General features: G+C 37.0%; 1 protein-coding gene across 3 annotated transcripts in view; it reads left to right on the forward strand.

Annotated features, from left to right (window-relative positions):
- DNAH7 (dynein axonemal heavy chain 7) overlaps nucleotides 1-23,659 on the forward strand; it is a 108,552-nt gene that overhangs the window by 32,472 nt on the left and 52,421 nt on the right. For all 3 annotated transcript variants that reach the window (XR_009744020.1, XM_061457043.1, XM_061457034.1), the window contains exons 20-35: nucleotides 1,344-1,542; nucleotides 3,489-3,629; nucleotides 6,492-6,704; nucleotides 7,613-7,722; nucleotides 8,190-8,358; nucleotides 9,579-9,681; nucleotides 9,782-9,909; nucleotides 10,513-10,725; nucleotides 11,921-12,019; nucleotides 14,929-15,177; nucleotides 15,349-15,498; nucleotides 16,505-16,687; nucleotides 19,123-19,299; nucleotides 19,603-19,734; nucleotides 20,394-20,615; nucleotides 22,097-22,294. Coding sequence is in view for 2 of the 3 variants with exons in the window: in XM_061457043.1 (XP_061313027.1) it covers nucleotides 1,344-1,542; nucleotides 3,489-3,629; nucleotides 6,492-6,704; nucleotides 7,613-7,722; nucleotides 8,190-8,358; nucleotides 9,579-9,681; nucleotides 9,782-9,909; nucleotides 10,513-10,725; nucleotides 11,921-12,019; nucleotides 14,929-15,177; nucleotides 15,349-15,498; nucleotides 16,505-16,687; nucleotides 19,123-19,299; nucleotides 19,603-19,734; nucleotides 20,394-20,615; nucleotides 22,097-22,294 (2,686 nt within the window). In the remaining variant the exon portion in view is untranslated. The remainder of the gene's footprint in view (nucleotides 1-1,343; nucleotides 1,543-3,488; nucleotides 3,630-6,491; nucleotides 6,705-7,612; nucleotides 7,723-8,189; nucleotides 8,359-9,578; nucleotides 9,682-9,781; nucleotides 9,910-10,512; nucleotides 10,726-11,920; nucleotides 12,020-14,928; nucleotides 15,178-15,348; nucleotides 15,499-16,504; nucleotides 16,688-19,122; nucleotides 19,300-19,602; nucleotides 19,735-20,393; nucleotides 20,616-22,096; nucleotides 22,295-23,659) is intronic.

Here is a 23,659-nt window from a genome sequence, read left to right on the forward strand (position 1 = left end):
ACCTGCTGGTCACGCTTCTTTTGATGCAGCCCAGGATACAGTTGGCTTTCTCAGCTGCAAGCGCACACTGCCTGCTCGTGTTCATTTTCTCATCAACCAGCACCCCCAAGTCCTTCTCCACAGGGCTGCTCTGAATCTCTTCTCTGTCCAACCTGTAGCTGTGCCTGGGATTGCTCTGACCCAGGTGTAGGACCTTGCACTTGGCATGGTTAAACTTCAGAAGGTTGGCATCAGCACACCTCACAAATGTGTCAGTCCCTCTGGATGGCATTCCTTCCCTCCAGCGTATCAACTGAACCACACAGCTTGGTGTCATCTGCAGGCTAGCTGAGGGTGCACTCAATCCCACTGTCCATGTCATCGACAAAGATGTTGAACAAGACTGTTCCCAACACCGATCCCTGAGGGACACCTCTCGTTACTTGTCTCCAGCTGGACATTGAGCCATAGATCACAACTCTTTGTATGCGGCCATCCAGCCAGTTCTTTATCCACCGAGTGGTCCATCCATCAAATTGATGTCTCTCCAATTTAGGGACAAGGATGTCGTGTGGGACAGTGTTGAACGCTTTGCACAGGTCCAGGTAGATGACATCAACTACTCTGCCACTGTCCATCAGTTCTGTAGCCCCATCATAGAAGGCCACCAAATTGGTCAGGCAGGATTTCCCCTTAGTGAAGCCATGCTGGCTGTCACCAAGCACCTTGTTGATTTTCATGTGCCTTAGCATGCCTTCCAGGAGAATCTGCTCCAAGATTTTGGCAGGCACAGAGGTGAGACTGACTGGTCTGTCAAAAAAAAAAAAAGAGCACAAGGAAACAGAGACTTGATAGTGTTTAGTGATTTTGGTGCAAGGTTATGCAAAAATAAGGAGGAAAATGAAGACAAAATGCCGACTCATTCACAGAGAAATACTCATACAGTGCAATGAACAGGGCAAGAGATCTTGTGGGGAAAAGGTATTGTGTTAAGGTCATACCTGTCACTTTACTTGCATTCCTTGATAATTACTCTAGTTTGCTGGGAAGGTATAAATAATGGCATTTTGTGTACTCTACGTGGGTTAGCAGTTAAAGGATATTTGTTTATCTTTACCATTTTATATGTTACAGGGATTAAAAGTAATATTTTACATATTTAAAATCATCTTCCAGAATTGTGGTAAGCATCTTGCAGGGTTAGTACACAAGAATTATTGGTGAGAATAAACTTTTTAACAAAGTTGGAACGATCATTTAAGAAAATGGTTCAGGACTTTTTGGTTGTTTAGTTAGCTCTTCTTTGGTAGTATTGGCAAGAAAAAAATTGTCAGTAGCTGTTTAATACTGTTTTTGTTTTCTAGAGTACAACCTCATTTGAAAAAGTGTTATGAAGGAATTGCAAAAGTGCAATTTACTGATGCATTAGATATTACACACATTAAAAGTCATGAAGGAGAGACTGTGGAACTCATAGAGACAATCTCGACATCAGCAGCTAGAGGTCAGGTTGAAAGATGGCTGGTTGAACTGGAGAAAGCTATGCTGAAGTCTGTCCACAAGGTAACAAGTCCCAACCTCTTCTTTTCTCGGCTAATGATTTCTTCAGTAAACATTAACGTATACTGGAATCACTTTTTATTCTTTGCACCTAGCCTCAAAATTAAACCAATGAATTCAGTCTTTAAAGGTTACACAGTTTTTTAGTTCTGGTGTCAATTACTGGTCATAAACTTATCTAAAATTCTTTAAATAGTACAAAACACTTGCGCTGAGGATCTTTTTGTCAGAGATTGCTGATGTCAGTTGATGTCACTTAGCCAGAGATGGTTGATGCCACTTGGTGTTGCATGAAGGGACAAGATTAAACTGAAAGTTTGCCCAGGTTTGGTTTTTTTTCTCGTTTGTCATGATTTAAACCCTGTTGGCAAGTCAGCCATGCAGTCTACTCCCCACCCCCCCAGAGGGGTGGGGAGGAGAATCGAAAGAATGTAACTCCCATGGGTTGAGATAAGAACAGTGCAGTAACTAAGGTATAACCCAAACCACTACTGCTACCACCAATGATAATGATAAGGGAAATAACAAGGGAAGAGAATACGATACCACCCTCTGAACAAGCCCGACTGAGCAGTGAGTCTCTTCCGAGTAACTCCCAGTAACCTGTCCGGGCATGACGTGCTGTGGTATGGAATACCTCTTTGGTCAGTTTGGGTCAGGTGTCCTGTCTCTGCTTCCTCCCGGCTTCCCCTCCTCCCTGGCAGAGCATGAGGCTCACAAAGTCCTTGGCCAAACCAAAACATCATTGTTATCAGCTCTGTTCCCAGGCCGAAAGTCAAAAACACAGCGCTGCACCAGCTACTAAGGAGAAAAAATGAGTGCTCCTGTTAAACCCAGGACATTGTTTTACTGTTTCTCTTAATTATGGCTAATCAAGACCATTAACTCTTCAGATTTTATTGTTCTAGTGTTTACAGTGTCTCATTGCTGCGTTGTATATTTAACCATCTCTATTGTCGTCTTTTTTGTGGTCCTTTTCAATGTCAAGGGATGTAATTGAATGTGCACACGCTTTCTTACAAGAGTTTAATTTTTGTAGTGGCATAGCAGTACAGAATAAAGTGAATAACCTGATCTATCTGATGCATACATGGACAAACTGAGGTGCATGACTAAGAAATGTTTAATCACCATCTGCATGCAGTTACCCTTGACTGCAGAACTTTCATAATGGTCTACAATGGATAACATTTACATAGTTTTAATGTCAATACAGACACATTTTTCCCTCATAGGCATATATATTTTAGTTTAAGTTATTGTGTATATAGATTGCTAAAAGCAAAAAGGCTTGGAGCTGCAAAACAAGTGGTAGATAGTCACTCAGGTTGTTTTCACTGTTTGAGGAGCCATCTAAATTTGTTGAGGGGTTTGTTGATAATAAGACTGTTCTTTCTTGGGTTTTATTAATGAGAGGAAAATGACCTGTTAGTATAGACTGGAAGTTTTTTTCCAGTGCAAGTTTTGATTTCATTGTGATTATCTTTGAGCAGCACTAGAACCAGGTTAATCATTCTGGTATTAGAAAACACACTTGAAGTTAGATGCAAGTTTAAATAATATCATCTGCAAAATTAAAAGCTCTGGGGTTTTATTAGTATTAATAGATGAGAATACTTTCCGTGTGGGATGCTACTTCTAACTAAATTGTGTTTGTGCTTGCTTTCTAGTTTCATTGTAGTTGGATGTATAAAATTTATGTATCTGAAGGCAAGAATCATTTTAGAGTGTGTAGAGAAATTCTCAGAAATTTTGTGTGATCACTTGTTCGTATTATGACGTTTTGGGCTTTTGAGCTTTATTGACAGATTTGCTTGCAAAATTATCACTATTATGGAGTTGAATTTTTGAGGCTGAATCCAGATTATTCAACACAATCTAACCTAAATTCTAAATCTGAATATTACCTGCTTTCACATGTAGTTATAGTGTGCTTTTTTGCTGTCTAGGTCATTGGGGAGGCACTTGAAGCTTATCCAAAAACTGCACGTATTAATTGGGTAAGAGAGTGGCCTGGACAAATAGTTCTTTGTGTATCCCAGACTTTCTGGACATTGGAAGTACAGATGTCTATTAGAAATGGCCAAGGGGTAAGAATCATTAAAATTAATGTCAAATTGATATAATGGAGTAGTAAATCAGACCTTTGGTAATAACCTTTTTGGATGAATAGTTGTACAATGTAATGGTTAATCTTTTGAGTAATTTCTTTAAAGATCTGCCTGACATGTGATCCTTGAAGATTTTCATGTTAGTGTTTGCTTTTGGGTATAGGCACTGATGCTTCTACACTATGTCAGAGTGTATTCTGACAACATGTAGATGATGTGTTCCTGTGAAGGCAGCCCAGTGGGGTATTCAGGTGGTATGGACTAGCATAGCTTGTCTATTCATCTCTGGTTCAGAAGTCTAACTTACCTTCATTAATATTAAGAGCTTTTTATGAAGATGGGCTAGGACTAGCATTAGAAGATATATACCATCCTCACCGTTGTCAAATAATGAATATATAAGCCTGAATGGTACAAAATTTATAATCTATTAGTAATGCTACTGAGAATAAAGGTACTTAAGGCACTGAATTAAGATTCAGGATATGTGTTTTGTGGAACCTTTCTACTGTTTATCACTAAGGCTTAATCTTCTCCTGTGTTGTATTTGGAAGTGTTCCAGAATTGCCACCATCAGATGAGGCAGCTAATCTTAGAGATTTTTAGAGGAAGTTAAGCAAAGGTTAAATTAATTAATTTGATTTTGGGAATGTTTGTTACAGAATTCTTAGCCTAGACAAAAGTTCTTGTGCTGGTCTGTATCAGATCTCTGTACATGGGCAGTAAGGAAACCTGTCCTTCCTGTAGCTTTCAATCAATTTCTGTTGTAGTGGGAATTCTGCTCATCTGGCTTCAGCCAAGAATCTTTGTTCTGCTGTGAAAAGGGACTTGTAGTTAGTGAAGTGGTGGAGAGCCATTTGCATCTCCTGACAATCTGTTCCAAATCTGTCAGGGATGGAGCATTTACCACTTCTTTGGGCAACCTGTTCCAGGGCCTCACCACCCTCACTGTAAAGAACTTCTTCCTTGTATCTAACCTGAACTTCACCCTTTAAATTCATTACCCCTTGTCCTATCACTACAGTCCCTTATGAAGAGTCCCTCTCCGGCATCCTTGAAGGCCCTCTTCAGACACTGGAAGGCTGCTATGAGGTCCTCATGCAGTCTTCTCTTCTCCAGGCTGAACAGCCCCAACTTTCTCAGCCAGTCTTCATATGCAATCATGCTCTAGCTCTGTTGTCCTCGTGGCCCTCCTCTGGACTTGTTCCAACAGTTCCATGTCCTTTTTATGTTGAGGACACCAGAACTGCACACAATACTCCAGGTGAGGTCTCACACGAGCAGAGGGGCAGGATCACCTCCTTCGACCTGCTGGTCATGCTCCTTTTGATGTAGCCCAGCACACGGTTGGTTTCTGGGCTATGAGCGCACACTGAAGCCAGCTCATGTTAAGTTTCTTATTGATCAACACCCCCAAGTCCTTCTCTGCATGACTGCTCCGGATCACTTTTCCACCCAGTCTCTAGCTGTTTGATTAATTTTAGGTCCCTTCCCACCCAATCCATTCTATGATTCTGTGTGTTCACGCATACATGCACATGCAAACACACATGCTTGCTTTTGATTGGTTTTGAGTTGTTTCCAACAAGTAACTTTTGTACATAAATCAAAGGTGCAAATTTCTCATTAACACCAAATAATGAACTAAGATGCTGTATAAAACCAGAAGGGTTTAATAAATTTTGAAATTATTGTCTTGCTAGCCATGTGCATTCTCAGTGATACACAATCTTATGGTCAGAAGGATAGACCTGAGGAATGTTACTGATATGGGAGCTGAGGACACAATCTGTGCTCCAAGTAATATCTCATGTTTGCTGGGGAAAGCTTGGTGGTAAGCAGGTGGGTTATTATCCCTGACTTGAGAGAGAGAGTTCAGATTTTGTGCTGGTCAGGACTTGTAATGCAACACTAGAAATTGATCTGCTTTTGAGCTCTGTGCTCTTAATTCTCATGTAGAGAAAGAAGTCATATTAAGCAAAGGATTTCTGATACTTAATTTTTTGAAAAAAAACTAGCTGAGAGATCTCAAAACCTCATAGTCTGTTGGGGGCTACCAGTGTCAGTGTTTGGAGAGGAACAGCAGGCTAACAGGGAGAAAAATCTAAAACAGGCCTCGGTGAGTTTTTCTCCAGACAAATAGAAGCTGTGCCTCTATAGAAACATGCTTTGGTGTGAATGTATTGCTAAAGTTATTCCCACTTTTTAATCTCAGTTCAGTAAAGCACTTAAATCACATCTAAGTACTGTCACAATACAAGCCCTTTCTTTTACCAGAAACTTATTAGCATGAAAGAAACTATCAATTACAGTGTAAAAGAAATGATTAAACTAACGGAACCCAGACTATAAGCAGAAGAAAATAAACTAAAAAACTAACAAGAAAATGCATTTTCTTGTTAACTTCTTTGAATTCTAGAACTGGGGTTTCTTTCTGACTGTTGCGGGACATAAAGGTGTTTCTGAGGTGACAGTGTCCCTTAATCATAGGAAGTATATTGTATGTATAGATATTTAAAACATACATGGCATTTTGTTTATGTTAATGTGAAATGTATAAAAAGTTAAGGACTATTTCCTGTGTTCTGGAAAGAAAACAGTGTACGCTGTTTTGTTTCCAGGTACATATCATTGATGCTTTATATATGGCTCTTTAAAAGTAGGAAATAAACCCCCCCAAAACCCAAATCCAAAACCCTATTGAGCTGCCAGTGGATAAAGGTTTTTGAACTATAGTGAGAAAGAACTTTTTAATACAGAGAGATAGAAGTAATGCTAAGAAAAAATAGTCATGCCTTATGACTAGCCATGCAACTTTGTAACTTGTAAACGTTTTTGCAGGCACTAGAGGGTTATCTGAAACAGAGTAATAGACAAATTGAGGACATTGTCACCTTGGTGCGAGGAGAGCTGTCTCAGCAGAATCGAGTGACTTTAGGAGCACTTGTTGTGCTTGATATTCATGCTAGGGATATTATTGCATCTCTAGTAAGCAAGAAAGTCAAAGATGAGGATGACTTTGAATGGTTAAGCCAGCTTAGGTACTACTGGGAGGTAAGTGATAACTCTCAATCCTATTAGAAGGTAATTTCTATTCACAGCTTTTCAATTTCTGCTTGCTTGCTTACACTGAGAGTGGTTAACCTACTGCTGGAATTTCTGCTGATAAGATAATGCCTGTAACCAATCATTTTATGGATTGCTAAGTAGAATGGCCAGTAGCCAGACACAGTTTTTAATTAAAATTACTTTTTTCATCACTGCTGAGTCTTAGTACACTTGCTGAATTTGCAGGGGGGTTACAGGCAGAATTTGTTCAGTCAAAGACTGTTTTGGTTGTCTGATTCTGCAGGATAGAGAATGCTATAGAGATGACAATTTTCAGTTGGAGTTTTTCATCTGACATTGTCAATATTATTTTGAGCATTACATTTATTGAAAAAATATTTATACTGGATAGTGGTAGAATATGGTATTTTTACAAGCATCAGGATAAGATTTCCCATGCTACAGAGGAAATTGCATGTGACATTAAAAAATTTATATGTAGAGATTGTACGTTGCCGTATCAGTCATCAGGTTGACCATAACTATAGCTGCTGGTGATGATTATTTCTGTTTACCTGTTTAGAAAGTCGTTAACCTTTTAAGTAGCTAATAAGACAGTTCTACTCTGCTACATGGTTAGTAGGACTTTCTCATGGGTAGTGGTTAATGTAAAAAATGGTCTTACGTTTTGATACTTTAGTATCTATTAATTGTTGTGGGGGGTTTATTATAAAAGTCACACTGAAACTAGTGTCCTAGAGCAATCAGATGTTTCAAGAGCATCAGGTCTGATAAGGAACTTGAGAAATCCTATTGAATTGTGGGTATGTGGGGGCTTCTTATTTTGTTTTGTTGTTTTATGTGTGTGGGTTTTTAATTCTTTTATTCTATAAAATGAATGCCTTGTTTCTTAGGAAGGGCATCTAGAAACAAAGATGATTAATGCTGGACTGAGGTATGGATATGAATATCTTGGCAATACCCCTAGGCTGGTTATTACTCCACTTACAGACAGATGCTACAGGTAAACCTGCAAGTTAGTGAATGTACTGAATGCAAGAATTTATTTAATTGAGGTATTTTATTTAGTTCAGAGAACAGATGACTGCAGGATTGTATTTTTTTTTAATGTTCTAATAGGCATAGTTAGATTAGGCTGCATTTCTTCTGATGGAATAAATTTGGTCCTGTATGAACATTTTAATTTAAATTTGTGATAAAATTAAATCTTTTGTGAAACTATAATTAGTGATAAATTACAAGACAATATAGATAGTGGAAAGCTGTTCTCTGTTGTGAACTTCGTACATTGCTACACATTTGTAAACTGTAGCTGGCCAGAAGCAAGTAACCTGTACCATCACAGAAAAATGCAGACATGAGACGAAGTTTATAAAGTTTCTATAAAAGTTAGAGCAGCTGGAAAAATGGCATAAAAATTTATACTTCTCTCCCCTCACCCTCCCTATTGTTGTATTGTTTTGTTTTCAGAACCCTGTTTGGTGCACTACACCTGCATCTTGGAGGTGCCCCTGAAGGTCCTGCTGGAACTGGAAAAACAGAAACTACAAAAGATTTAGCAAAGGCTGTAGCTAAACAGTGTGTGGTTTTCAATTGTTCTGATGGATTGGATTACCTTGAGCTAGGAAAATTTTTTAAGGTTTGGATAAATCGTGATGGTTGTATTCTCAATTATATAAAAGCCATTTTATTATTCTAGCATTTGTAGTTGTCTTAAGGTATTTTAAATGTATCTTTAGTCATTTCCAGGCTACTATATCGTGCTAGTATTGTGCATATAGATCTTATTGGAAGTAAGAATCCAACCGAGACACCAGAATGTTTTTATGTGCTTTGAAAGTGAAATATACCATAGAGATTTTATTTTCTTTAAATAGGCAACATAGATGCTATTTCAATAGGTGCATTTTTCATACCTGATTGCAAATTTTAGGGGACTTTAAAGAGTCATTATATTATACAAATCAAGCATATATTCATTTCAATATTAGCCTTAGTAAATACCTCTGTATTATGAAAGACTATCCTGAGTGGAGAAGTGTGTCTTATAGCACAGTGTCCCGCTTTGGAACAGAATATTACAAAAATAGAGCAAGCATGCTTTCCTCCCTGGCATTATTCTTACCTTCTGAGTCAGAGGTAGCATTGGTATGATGTGATTTAAAAATTCAGCATGATTTAAGTTCACCAAAATAAGCTAAATGAAGAGTTTTTGTTTAGAATTATGAAAGCAAAATTCTGTATCTTAAATGGGAATTTTAGAATTACTTGTAGCAAAGCATGCGATACTATTAAGGGCTACCTACCAGTGCTGCTGAGACAGTACAGTAGTATTTGGGGGGCGTATCTGAGAAAAAAAAACCCTATAAATTAACCAGAACTGTAGGAAAAGAGAATTATTCTTTAATTGCACTTTAGATAACATGACATGCCACGAGATTCTATAACCAAACAGTGAACTTGAGCTCTGCAGAAGTCCTTACATTGACAAAATAAGAGAGGGTTGTTTGGAGGCTTGTTTAGTGTTGCATAATACTAACTGTAAAGGTAAAACACACAAAATGCGTGTGTTTGATAGGCACTTTGCATATGATAGAAGAATAAGGATTTTATATTAATTTGTACAGGTTTTTTGTCTTAATTATTTTGGGCTTTTTTACAAGCAAACTTTGTTTCTAAATTTTTGTAATTCTTTTTGAAACATTCTGGAGTGATTTTGTTTAGAAGTTAGTGCTCTGGATCATGGATATAAGTCCTTTCTTTTCACGTTAAAGCTTTTTCTTGTTGCAGAATTGTTTTGATCAGTATGTCCAAAATAAGTAGTTACCTATTAATTAGTCATACGTCTGTTTTTTCTAGGGTTTATTGACTTGTGGGGCATGGGCTTGCTTTGATGAATTCAACAGGATTGATTTGGAAGTACTCTCTGTGGTTGCTCAGCAGATTTTTACTATCCAAAGAGGTAACCTGTTATTTTAATCATAATTTTCACTTACATATGACAAAGAATAAAGATGCAACAAACCTGCCCAGCAATGACAATAGTTTTTATTTCTCCATAGGCATTAATTCAGGAGCTGAGATAATAGTATTTGAAGGAACTAAACTGAAGCTGAACCCTACATGTGCAGTCTTCATTACGATGAATCCTGGTTATGCTGGGCGTTCAGAGCTTCCTGATAATCTTAAGGTATTACAACACTTGTAATTTTATTTCTTTTAATAGCTAATGCAGAAATTAAAACAAGAAATAAACTTTTGTCTCATATAGAAATTATTAAGAGTGTTTAACATTAGTTACCTTCATTGTAGTGTTTTGTAGTGTACAAGCAGTGAATAATATCTTAATATTGAATAAAAATGGGGGGGGGGTATTAGTTTCTGGTTTTTCTGATATTTTGGTTTGATCTGATGGGACTTATGGTTTTTTAAATGTCAGAGATTTCTATTCTGTTTAAGTGAGAGTGCTACATCCTTCTTACCCTTTTAAATAAATCTGTTCTGTCTCCATGGAAAGAAAAGGAAAGCTGAGCAAATGCCTTGATAAATCAATAAAACCATAGAAAAATGCAGTCTTTATAAATATTTCTCAGAACTGTATGGGACGTTTGCTCACTAACGCAGTATGAAGAGAAGATTCAGAAATAGTGCTTAGATGAAAGGGGATAATTCAAAAAACTTTCTGGTTGAATATGAAAAATAGGAAAAGTTTTAGCTGTATAAAAAGTCATACATAATAATGTGGTATGTGGTTTTTTTTCTGATGTGATTTTTTTGTATGTATGTTCAATAGGCTCTCTTTAGAACGGTAGCTATGATGGTTCCTGATTACGCCATGATTGCAGAGATTGTTCTTTATTCTTGTGGGTTTGTTACTGCTCGACCTTTATCTGTAAAAATTGTAGCTACGTATCGTCTGTGTTCAGAGCAGCTGTCTTCTCAGCACCATTATGATTATGGAATGAGAGCTGTGAAATCAGTACTTACTGCTGCTGGCAACCTGAAGGTAAATGGTTTTTTAGTAACCTGTCTCTTTTGTAACAGAATATATGGTTACAGTCTACATAATGGCAAGTACTTGTTTAAAATTTCATCCTGTGGTACCTATGGAAACGAAAAGGGTATGTCTTAGGGTATAAGCTGTAGCAAGTCAAGAAGAGGTAAAGCTACTGGGCCATTTACCACACCTCTGTGGCCATTCACCACACCACTTGTAACTGAATGATGTGCCTATTAAGTGTGCTGATTATCTTTCAAGAATTTGTGTTAAAACGCAGATATACTGAGTTGTTTGGCATGTTGGCTATTGCTTTGTGCTGCCTTTCTTACCAGGTTCCTTTGCCATAGTATGTGAACACTTTGCAGTAACACGCTGGCTAGTATCTGCTATGTGACTTTCAACACTCTTATGGTGTAGGATGTAGTATTTTGGTTTGGCTTACATTGTAGATGAATGCATACATTTTACAAAAACCTAAGCTGTTGTTTTATTAATTCAGTACCTTTTATTTAGACAGACAGGTATAATTTATAATTCTCTTCTAATTTTTTTGCAACCTACAATCCTAATATTACAAACCCCTCTACAGAATTCAGAATTAGAGAAGGGCCACGAGTATGATCAGGGGACTGGAGCACCTCCCGTATGAAGATAGGCTGAGAAAGTTGGGGCTGTTCAGCCTGGAGAAGAGAAGGCTGCGTGGAGACCTCATAGCAGCCTTCCAGTGTCTGAAGGGGGCCTATAGGGATGCTGGGAAGGGACTCTTCATTAGGGACTGTAGTGATAGGACAAGGGGTAATGGGTTAAAATTTAAACAGGGGAAGTTTAGACTGGATATAAGGAAGAAATTCTTTCCTGTTAGGGTGGTGAGGCACTGGAATGGGTTGCCCAGGGAGGTTGTGAATGCTCCATCCCTGGCAGTGTTCAAGACCAGGTTGGACAAGGCCTTGGGTGACATGGTTTAGAGTGAGGTGTCCCTGTCCATGGCAGGGTGGTTGGAACTCAATGATCTTAAGGTCCTTTCCAACCTAACTATTCTATGATTCTATGATTCTGTCTACAGGGGCAAAAGAGGTTATCAAGTAGACCTGAATCTGCCAAAATAATTGCAAATCAGGAAGTGTTCTTTAAAACAAATAAGTGTAACATCTGGGTTTTGAAAATATAAAAATCAACTAACACTATTTTTTGCATCTTTTAGCTGAAATATCCATTGGAAGATGAAGAAATTTTGCTCCTTAGATCCATTACAGATGTCAACCTGCCAAAATTCTTGTCTCATGATATACCACTTTTTGAGGTAGAAAACATACAGATTTTCAATAATGCAAAGTGCTTGCTAAAAATACTAGTTGATAAAAGTACAAGGTTTGTTAGAGAGATGGTCCAAAGACGTTTTTAATGTAGCTTGTAATTAGTTTAAAACTTAGCCTTAACTGTTCCTTTCTAGCAAATATAGCAATCATTTGGATTTTGAGGGGTTAGACCATTGAAAACTTCTGCTATGTTTACCACTTGAAATGCTAACTTACTATTTTTATATGTCATATAGTCAAGATTTCAGAATGCCTTATAAGTGTTCTTATGAAATAGGTGGGTACTAATAGTCTCCTATTTTCTCTTTATAATTTCTCTTTATAAGAGAAAAATCTAAATAGTAAATAGACTCAAATAATTCAAATAATAAATAGAATAAGTGGCCTACATTCATTCTTGTCATGAGTTGATCTCAATGTAGAACTGAGCTAAAGAAGATGATCTGTAATTCACTCACCTGATTTACAGAATGCACTAACAGCCTGTGTCCTAATATGTTCTATTTAGATTGGATTTCTAATCTGTTACCACAGGATAGGCATGTTTAATATACCTCTGATCTATCCAGACATCCCCAACACAGATGTGGGTTGTGAACTTCATTAGGAAAAGTCTGAAATCTTCCTCAGTAGCTGTGAGATTTCTGTGCTCTGTTAGAAAAAGAAGAAAGGTTCTATGTTGGTATATATAAATGTTTGGAAACTGTGAAAGCCTTATCCTTTGTGGGTACAGTGTGTAATACTTTTTTTGTGTAATTTTATTATGGAATAAAATGAGGCAATTTCCATAAGAAAAAATACATGGGTGCATAAAAGTAGTGTGGAAGCTTTTTCCTTTAGGAATTTTAAGGAAAAGTCTTAGAAATCTGAGGAAAATCTTAGAAATCTGTAAAAGATAATAGCCTTGTCCAAAGTTATATGAAAATGTCAAGAATTAGAAACTGAACGTATGTCTCTGGACATTGTTACTCTAATCTAAAGAGGAGTTTGCCTAAATTAGACACTTGTTCCTGAAAACAAGTTATGAGATGAAGGGAGAATTCATATTTTTGTAAGTTTGGAAGCAGTGGAGATAAACTTAGGAGAGGTCTGGGAAAGCTGAAGCATCTTCACTAATTGTTTCTCTAAATTTTAGTCTTTAAAAATAAGAATAGCAATGTTAACAATTTAGTGTACTGAAATTAAGTATATTTAAGAAGTAATATTTCAGATGTATGTTTTCCACTGTCATAGATTAAGAAATGGTTTAGAGATAAAACAGCCTTGCACATACTAATATTTTGCTTGTTGGCATACCCCAAAAATAGGCAAAATTTTCTAAGTTGAAACTAGGAAGTGTCACATTATTGACTTGTGAACAGCAAAAGAAGGCTAAGGAATGTGAAGCTAATAGAATTAAAGTAGATGATTGTGGCAGTACAGAACAGATGCATGTTACAAGGAAAAACACCAATGAATGAGCATGACACACTGTAATTAGTTATCCAGTTGGGGACAGATTTAAGAGTCAACAGTAAATTAGGCCTACACTATGTGGCTATTGTAATAGCTTAATTCTGTTAGTTCTAGAATGCAGTAGCTCTGTTTGGAATTCTTATCAGATACAGAAAGAATTATAAAAAGAGTTCAGCAATAGTAATAAAATTTAAAATAGTGAATTCAGTTTTAAGAATTATTTATATTTTTAATATAAAAAAATAATTATTTCTTCCCTCAATTTATATATCTTGCTTGAAAGAAATGGGAAATCCCCATATCCTCTGTAATTCATTTTAATTTTGCTGGTTGTCATGGTTTAAGCCCAGCCGGCGACCCAGAACCACACAGCTGCTTGCTCACTCCTTCCCCCCTTCTTCCCCCCCCCCCCTCCCAGAGGGATGGGGAGGAGAATTGAAATAATGCAACTCCCACGGGTTGAGATAAGAACAGTCCAGTAACTAAGGTATAACAGAAACCACTACTGCTGCTACCAATAATAATAATGATAAGGGAAATAACAAGGGAAGAGAATACAACCGCTCACCACCCGCTGACTGATACCCAGCCTGACTGAGCAGCAATCTCACCCTTCCAGGTAACTGCCCCTGGTTTATATACTGAGCATGACGTGCTGTGGTAAGCAATACCTCTTCGGCTAGTTTGGGTCAGGTGTCTTGTCTCTGCTTCCTCCCTGGCAGAGCATGAGACTCACAAAGTCCTTGGTCAGAGTAAACATTACTGAGCAACAACTGAAACCATCGGTGTTATCAGCGTTGTTCCCAGTCTGGAAGTCAAAAACGTAGCACTGCACTAGTTACTAAGAAGGAGAAAAATGCCTGCTACTGCTGAACCCACGACACTGGTTTTGGCTTTGTTGTTCAGGTGTCCAGTGTAATCAAGTGCATCTGGCTTGAGATACATATAACTCTTCTGTGTTTATGTAGGAGCATGCAAATGCTAACATACTTTCCAAGCCTTGTTTTGCTCAAAACTCTCCTTCACTTTGTTTTAAATTATTTATGATCTGTCCAGTTTGGTTTTTTTTTTATTATTCTAGATTTTTAACACATTCAGTTATTGAGGGAGAAAAGGTAACATTTTCTCCAATTTCTAACTGCAAGTTTTATAAACTATTTTAATAAAAGTTAATGTTTATCAGGAAAGAATATGCTTAGGCAGTTAATTACTTCTCTATGTGCCCAGGTAAACATGAAAAAGATGCATGAAATAAATATCAATAATAAATTAAAAAGTCAGAATTTTGGCTGATGCAAGGGTGACATGAAATTAATAACTATTTAATTTTAATCAAAATAGGCATTAGTTTGCTTAGTGTCAACAAAGGTTTGATTGCATGAGTTTCAAACCAAATTACTGTGAAATTAAGTATATTTTTAATTAATTGTTTGGATAGGGTATTACTTCTGATTTGTTTCCTGGTGTGAAGCTACCAAAACCAGACTACAATCACCTGTTGGAAGCCATCAAAACAAACTGTGAAGCTATGAATTTGCAAATGACTGATGTATTTGCTATGAAGATCCTGCAGATATATGAGATGATGATTGTGCGTCATGGCTTTATGATAGTTGGCGAGCCTTTTGGAGGAAAAACATGTTCATATAAAGTTCTGGCAGGAGCATTGGGAGACTTATGTAAGAAGGTATCTAAACATTTTTATAAATATTTTTTGGTGAAAACTATTTTCAAACAAATTTTATTTTTATTTTTATGAATATTTAATAATATATAACTGTAAAAGTAAACCCAAAACAAATGGCATAATAAATCACATGTTTGGGGTTAAAAGATTTTATTTCTTTTGTGTCTGCAGGGGCTGATGGAAGAAAACAAAGTTCAAATTGCTGTTTTAAATCCCAAATCCATAACTATGGGTCAGCTGTATGGACAATTTGATCCAGTGTCACATGAATGGTCAGATGGTGTCCTAGCAGTGAACTTCAGAGCATTTGCTGCTTCTCAAGTAAGAGCTTATTGGGCTTAGAGCATTTTGGGAAATTACTTTTCGATTTATACTTTTTAGATTTTAATCGTAGGATTCATATACATAATCATTTGAATGCAGAGACTGCAGTTTGGCTTGACTGAATTGCAGCAACTGCCATGCAAAGTGGTTTCTGGGTGCTGGTGAATTAAGATTTGTGTTTCAGAAATCCTTATTTGAAGATAAAGGGCCAGGGGTTGTTTTTTTGCATGTTATAAATGAATATTTAAATTGTCATCCCATATTTTTTCTGATTTGGCTCAGATCTGTGCTATTAATGTACATTGGCATTTTGATGTTTATTTTGGAAGAAACTGCTGTCTGTGTGTGCCTTTGGCTGACCTTCCATTAAAGTCCATTGAAATATTTTCAGGGAGTATAATACAAGACATATCTTTCTGACTGATACTTTGCTCTTTGTTGGTGATTGTATTATCAAACTCTTTTGACTATAAATCTAAATAGTATATTGAAGTTGATCAGTGTGGAGTTTGCCATCTCTAATAACATTTGCAGAACTGCGTAATTTCCTTGTATTTTTCTGTAAGAAGTATAATAAACACCTATGACTATTTGCTTATTTTGAAACAAATCCTATATATTATGTTTAGATATTGCCATATTCCTTGAATTAGTCCTATTGACTTCTATGGTAAGTGTGTAATAGGTATTACTACTAAGTAGTAGTAACTTGTTTTAACATTCTCACTGTGTTGTAAGTCAAAGTATTTGTGTTGCACTTTGGCAGAAGCAATGTACTGTATTGCGAGTATAACGGGAAGAAACCAAAGATACTAACTTTCTATGGTTAAATACAGTATATGCTTTAACATTATAGAACTAAATTGTGAATATAGATTGTGATTTCAGAAACTGAAATTTTGAATTATTTTTGGTAGAAGATAACTGTAGATCTATTTATTTTAAAGTAAGCACAATCAAATAAATTGCAGATATTTGATTCAAACTATTTTCTGCTAACCAGACTCCAGATAGAAAATGGCTGATTTTTGATGGGCCAGTGGATGCAGTATGGATTGAGAATATGAATACTGTGCTTGATGATAACAAAAAGTTGTGCCTTATGAGTGGAGAGATCATCAAAATGTCAGATCAGATGAGTCTTATTTTTGAACCAATGGATTTAGAAGTTGCTTCTCCTGCTACCGTAAGTATTTGTCTTTGATAATGGTCTAGTGTGAGGCATTCTTGCCCATTGTAACATGATTTACTTTTTTAAGTTTTTAATAATCTTACAATATAATGTGACAAATTACATATTTACATGTGTAATGTAAATTACATATACAGAAGACCCTGTAACTGTTCAGTCTGGCAAGTGCCTGACGAGAAAAATAAAATCATTTACATCCCAGAAAAATTCTGGTAAAACCAACAATTGCTGCAAAAATTAAAAAAAAAACCAAACACCTTGAATATGAAAAAAGGTTCATAATAATATAAACAGAACAAATATCTGCATGTTGTGGTTTAAGCCCAGCTGGCAGCTCAGAACAACACAGCTGCTTGCTCACTCCCATCCTCCGCCTTCTTCCTCCCTCCATTCCCAGATGGATGGGGAGGAGAACTGAAAGAATGTAACTCCCACAGGTAGAGATAAGAACAGTCCAGTAACTAAGATATAACACAAACCACTGCTGCTACCACCAATAATAATAATGATAAGGGAAATAACAAGGGAAGAGAATACAATGGCTCACCACCTGCCCACCGATACCCAGCCTGACCTGAGCAGTGATCTCACCCTTCCGGGTAACTGCCCCTGGTTTATATACTGGGCATGACGTGCTGTGGTAAGCAATACCTCTTCGGCTAGTTTGGGTCAGGTGTCCTCTTTCTGCTTCCTTCTGGCTTCCCCTCCTTCCTGGCAGAGCATGAGGCTCAGAAAGTCCTTGGTCAGAGTAAACATTACTGAGCAACAACTAAAACCGTCAGTGTTATCAGCGTTGTTCCCAGTCTGGACGTCAAAAATGTAGCACTGCACCAGCTACTAAGAAGGAGAAAAATGCCTGCTACTGCTGAACCCAGGACACTGCATAGTCATCCTGGGAAGCACTTTTTACTTCATAGTTGCATCAAAACAATTAAAAACCAATTTTTAGGCACACTCGTAGTTAGCTTATTATCTTTTGTGATTTTAATGTTGGAGACTAATTCTATTTAAGAGGAAAATCTGTCTTTGACATTAGGTCTTCTGTTGGCTGAAATAATAATGTTTGAACCTTGTCTGTCTCAGAGTTCACAGAGTCCCACTGTACACTTTATACCAGCCTCTAATACTCCCAGAAGCTGTGTTGTTACACTGAATGTTATGTTATGTTCTTGTAGATAGAAAAAAAAAACATTTGAAAATAGCTTAAAATGACACAGAATTGTAGAATCATAGAATAGTTGGAGTTCTAAAGAAACTTAACATCATCTGGTTACAACCCTCCTGCCATGGGCAGGGACACCTCACTCTAAACCATGTCACCCAAGGCTTTGCTTTATCTGGCATTGAACAATGCCAGGGATAGAGCATTTACCACTTCTTTGGGCAACCTATTCCGGTGCCTCATCACCCTCACAGTAAAGAACTTCTTCCTTGTGTCTAACCTGAACTTCACCCGTTGAAATTTAAATCCATTCCCCTTGTCCTATCGCTACAACCCCATATGGAGAGTCCCTCTCCAGCATCCTTGGAGCCCTTCAGGTACTGGAAGGCTGCTATGAGGTCTCCACGCAGCCTTCTCTTCTCCAGGCTGAACAGCCCCGACTTTCTCAGCCTGTCTTCGTAAGTGAGGTGCTCCAGTCCCCTGATCATCCTCGTGGCCCTCCTCTGGACTTGTTCCAACAGTTCCATGTCCTTCTTATGTTGAGGACACCAGAACTGTACACAGTGAGTACAAGTGAGGTCTCATGAGAGCAGAGTAGAGGGGCAGGGTCACCTCCTTTGACCTGCTGGTCACGATGCTTTTGATGCAGCCCAGGGCACAGTTGGATTTCTGGGCTGCAAGCGCACACTGCTGTCTCACGTTCATTTTCTCATCAACCAACACCCCCAGGTCCTTCTCCACAGGGCTGCTCTGAATCTCTTCTCTGTCCAGCCTGTAGCTGTGCCTGGGATTGCCCCAACCCGGGTGTAGGTACTTGGCTTGGTTGAACGTCATGAGGTTGGCATTTGCCACCTCTCAAGTGAGTCAAGGTCCTTCTGGATGGTATCCCTTCCCTGCAGTGTATCAACCGAACCACACAGCTTGGTGTCATGAGCAGACTTGCTGAGGGTGCAGTCAGTCCCACTGTCCATGTCACAAACAAAGATGTTTAACAAGACTGGTCCCAACACCGATCCCTGAGGGACACTTGTCTCCAACAGGACATTGAGTTGTTGACCACAACTCTTTGTATGCGGCCATCCAGCCAGTTCTTTATTCACCGAGTGGTCCACCTATCAAATTGATGTCTCTCCAATTTAGAGACAAGGATATTGTGTGGGACAGTGTAGAACGCTTTGCACAAGTCCAGGTGGATGATGTCAACTGCTTTGCCCCATCCATCCATTCTGTAGCCCCATTATGCACCTGTTTGTTCTTTTGTTTTTAGGTTTCAAGGTGTGGTATGATCTATATGGAACCCCAGTTGTTAGGATGGAGACCATTAATGATGTCTTGGCTAAATACATTGCATTCAGGAATCAGCTCTGTGCATAAAGAATTTATAAGAAGCCTTTTTGACAGAATGGCTCCGCTCTGCCTTGAGTTTATTAGGAAGTATACAAAGGTAGGATGAAGAACTTCTGTGACAAATTAAGACTGTATGAATTGTTTTCACTTCCAAGTGCCAAAGGAATAAATTGTTTTATTTGGACCCTATTAATTTATTGATTTTTAAGAACAGCTGTTAAGATGAAGGCTGTGAGCAAGGTTTCTGTGTCTTGTTTAACTTAATTCTGAATGTATTTTAGACATATTTATGCTACTGAGTTTTTTATCTTCAGAGTGAGGAAAAAAATCCCTACTATTTAGCAGTCTCTTTCCAGTGAGTAAAACACACATGTAACTGAGGTGACTTCTTTCTTTTCAGGAACTGTCTCCTACTTCAGATACAAACTTAATTCAATCACTAATGAATCTGATGGACTGCATGATGGATGAATTTGCTGATGAAGACAAAGTTAAAGAAATGAATGACCAAGACATTTTCTCTTGGCTTGAGGTAGTCAGTTTGTTAAACATAAAGAATAGGTAATTTTAAACCAGGCTTTAGTGAAATGGAATTCGCAAGCAATAAAACCTGTATTTTGTAATTAGAGTTACGTATTTTGTACTGTCCCTTGAGGAGAATATTATTGTATTTTTTTCATAATTGGTACATAGTTGAGTCTGATGTCTTTGATATCTTGATAAAAATTTAATGCATTTTGTACAAACCAGCCAAAATTGTAAATGATTCTCCAGTTTATGATATCTCAGTTTATTGCTAGTTAGAACAATGCTATGTAAGGATTGCATTTCAAGGAAAGCCCTGTGAAAAAGACATAGCTATCACTGTATGAGATTGGCCTTTGAATAACAGAAAGATAATCTAAATTGGTCTGGAATAAAAAGCAGCTTATTCTTGAACTTTCTCAAAATAACAGCTCTGTGCTGAGGACATCAAGCATTTTGCTGTACAGCAGAAGTGATCAGATACTGATAGTTAATGTAATGGTGTTCTATTTTACTAGCAGTATGGTTCCATACTATATACATAAAATCAGGTTGGTCTAGTGTAATTTTGCTGTGATTTGTGTCAAAGGTTTCTTTGACGTCAATGAATAATAACTTTGTAATATGCAGGTATTGCAGTTACATTTTGGTTTTTTCCATCTCCAGGGTATTTTTCTGTTTTCACTGATATGGTCTGTAGGAGCCAGCTGTAGGGACGATGGTCGACTGAAATTTGACATAATCCTGCGAGAAATGCTTAACGGATCACTTAGTGAGGAAACAAACAAACAATACAAATTGTTGACCAAGTTTGAACAGTCTTCAAAAGCTTTCACAGTTCCATTTCCAAAAGGGGCAACAATTTATGATTATCGGTTTGTCAAAGAGGTGAGGATTGCAAAATATAATGTGGGCTTCCAGTTTGTAGTAGTCAATGAATCCTACAAGGTGTGTGTTACTACTGCAGATTTGTTTCTGCTACTTACTTCTTTTGTCACTGAATAGGACAGATATCCATCCTTGCAAGCTAGTGATGGTCTAATGTTCTGGTTGGGATATGTAGCACCACAGTCTGTCTTCTTGGCTACCAGAATATTTGTCTGTTGTGGCAGAACAAGTTTGCAGCAAAACTTGACCAGTTACTTTGTTTCTGTCATTTTTTTCATTCTTGATTTCTTGCAAACTAATTTTATTTTGGAATTCAGCCTTTTTCTTAGGTTTCATTGCTGTGGTAGGCTTCTTCTCTGCCTCTTCTCTGCCTTTTTTTTTCCTGAGATTAAGATGTGAATCCTTGATCCTCCACTCTCCCAGTAGAGAGGCAAAATTCACTCTGCATCTAGTATACTCCAGAGACTCCAAGATAAAATCAATGTACCTTTTTTTTTTTTTTTTGAGTTTGTGATCCCTGTGAAGTCCTGTAGAAGTATAAGAATTACTTTTGTCTAGATTTCAGCTCATGGATGATTCTTGCATCTTGCCAAGTGGCTGAGGTTTCAATCATCAGTAAAGGCTTTATTTCGTCTGATCATAATCTATAAAAGCATGTACTTACAGTAAAGGGATTTTTGTGTACAGAGGTGAGAATATGGCCCCTCTAAGAAAGACAGAAAGAGAGAATGATCTGTAGAGTTTCATATTTTATCTCAAGATAGAATTTTTTGGGGGGATATGATAGAATATGCAGTTGTTTCAGAGCTATTTACAATTTTTAAAGATCTCCTTATGTTCATTTACTGATGGAGAGTTTTGACATCTTTTATGACTCCTCTACTAGCCTGATCTAAAAGAGAAATCTGTGCTATGGAGATTCAGTGTTAAAATTTATCTTCCCTCAAATTGGCAGATAGTTTGAAGGTACTGGAGTCTGTGAAAAGGCTGACTATGCTCTTTTAGTTTTAGTGGTTAAATTTTTATACAGTAATTTCCTAATTTGGTACATGTTTATATATGTACTGTATTTAATATATTTATATATGTATATGTATATAATGTATATATCTATATAGGTATATAATGTATTTATATGTGTACTGTATATAATGCGTAAATAAGTGTATGTATTATCTCATTTTGTGTATATATATATAAAAAATATGTGTACAGATGTAAAAAGTAAGGTACATTCTTTGTTTTTCAGTACTTGTATGCTTTAGGCAGAGGTGTTATGTTTTTTTGAGTATTCTTGTATTGAAAACACTGAATTTTGAAACAAACTGAGCAACCTATGAAATTATTTTTTAATCCTTTTAAAAATTGGTTCATAACCTCATCTGTTAAGTCATAGAACTTAGATTTTTCTATTTCCATTGGTTCTATGCTCTTTTTTCCTGTTTATTATTAATACATGACTTTTAAATAAATTAAAATAGGGACCAGGAATTTGGGAACCCTGGGTGGAAGCACTCAAATCAGCTCCTCCTATACGTAATGGTATGATGTTTAATGAAATAATTGTACCAACTCTGGATACTATTCGATACATGGCATTGATGGAATTGCTGACATTACATCAAAAACCTTCTATATTTGTGGGGCCCACAGGAACTGGGAAGAGTACCTATATTACTGTAAGTACTTCAATTCTGATGCTAGAAATAGCTATGAAAGGGGTAAGATGAGAATACGACTTTTTTTTAGAAAAACAGGAAAATGAGAAATGAATTTTGGTATATTATGAAATGAAATATGTGTAAGTCAAAAGATATCATATAATATTATACAATAATTTGACATTTCTTGTACATTCATTATGATAAACTCTTGAATTGCATGGTGACACACTTCCATGCCCTCATCCCCCATAGGATTGTGTAACAGTAGACAAATCACCTAAGTGAAACTTTTCACAGACCAGACCCATTTTCACACTATGTTCCTCATTTTCTGGAGGGCTGATTTGAATCCATGTATTCTGATTTGCAGAAGTGCTGTTCTTAAAAAATCAAGTGGTTGTTATCTAAGTTATATCTAGCTGGATAATATTTTACCCATTACCTTCCCATATCTTTGTACTGATCCATACCATAGAGAAGCTTAATAATTTTGTCTTTGAATATGATTTGAATTCTGTTTAATAAATAAGATGAGCGCTGAAGAGAAAAATTATTGACAGCTGGTTTTTAAGTTTTATATTGAAAGTGTCAAGATATACCTAGTTCTGATTGGGCCTAATGATAATCAAAACACATGACAGTGAGTAATGAAAGCATTTAATGTAAGTAATGACTTAATACAGCCAAATGCAACATATTTCTCAGAGCTTGTGAAATTCTAGTCAAAGGGAATTACAGTCTTGTAAAAAGTCTTTTAACTTCAGGTATTAGAATAAGAATTCAAGATAAAGGTTTTGGGTTCTTTTCCCATGTCTACAAATACACTTTTTCTGTCTAGAGGAGTAAGTCAGACTGTATGATTGAAAGCAGATTTTATTATCTTTTTGACATAATTGAGTCATAGTTATTTTGGGATCGTGTTTCCTTTTTTTTTTTTTTCACCTTAAGTCACCAAGTGATGCTTTGTTAACTTTAATTTTGTCATGTGGCTACTAAAATAACAATACGAGTAATATAGAAAATCATTTTAGTAGTCGAGATTAAAAATGTGAGTTTTAATTCTTCAGGCAGATCTGTCAGATGCCATGGCTTAAATTCTGATGGCATCACTTTCTGGGAGACTATTAAAGCCTGACAGGCAATGGAACTGTGCCAGTAGAATGTTCATGGTGTTGAGGTTCACTTACAGAAAATTTCCAAATTCAGCATTTTTCACAGGGTTCCATCTATATCCATGGGAAAGTACACTTTTGAAGCAAAAAGGGTATACGTAAGTGGAGATAAGGCAAAGCCATTATTACATTTTTAGCGACTGCTGTTCTCCAAGAAAATCTTAAGAGAGGAGGTAGAAGCCGAGTGGCACAAATTTTATATTATTTG

Source organism: Pezoporus flaviventris, unplaced genomic scaffold, assembly GCF_033815535.1.
Source record: "Pezoporus flaviventris isolate CSIRO_AGI_PZ_B2104156 unplaced genomic scaffold, CSIRO_AGI_Pfla_v1 ptg000001l, whole genome shotgun sequence".
Taxonomy (NCBI): domain Eukaryota; kingdom Metazoa; phylum Chordata; class Aves; order Psittaciformes; family Psittacidae; genus Pezoporus; species Pezoporus flaviventris.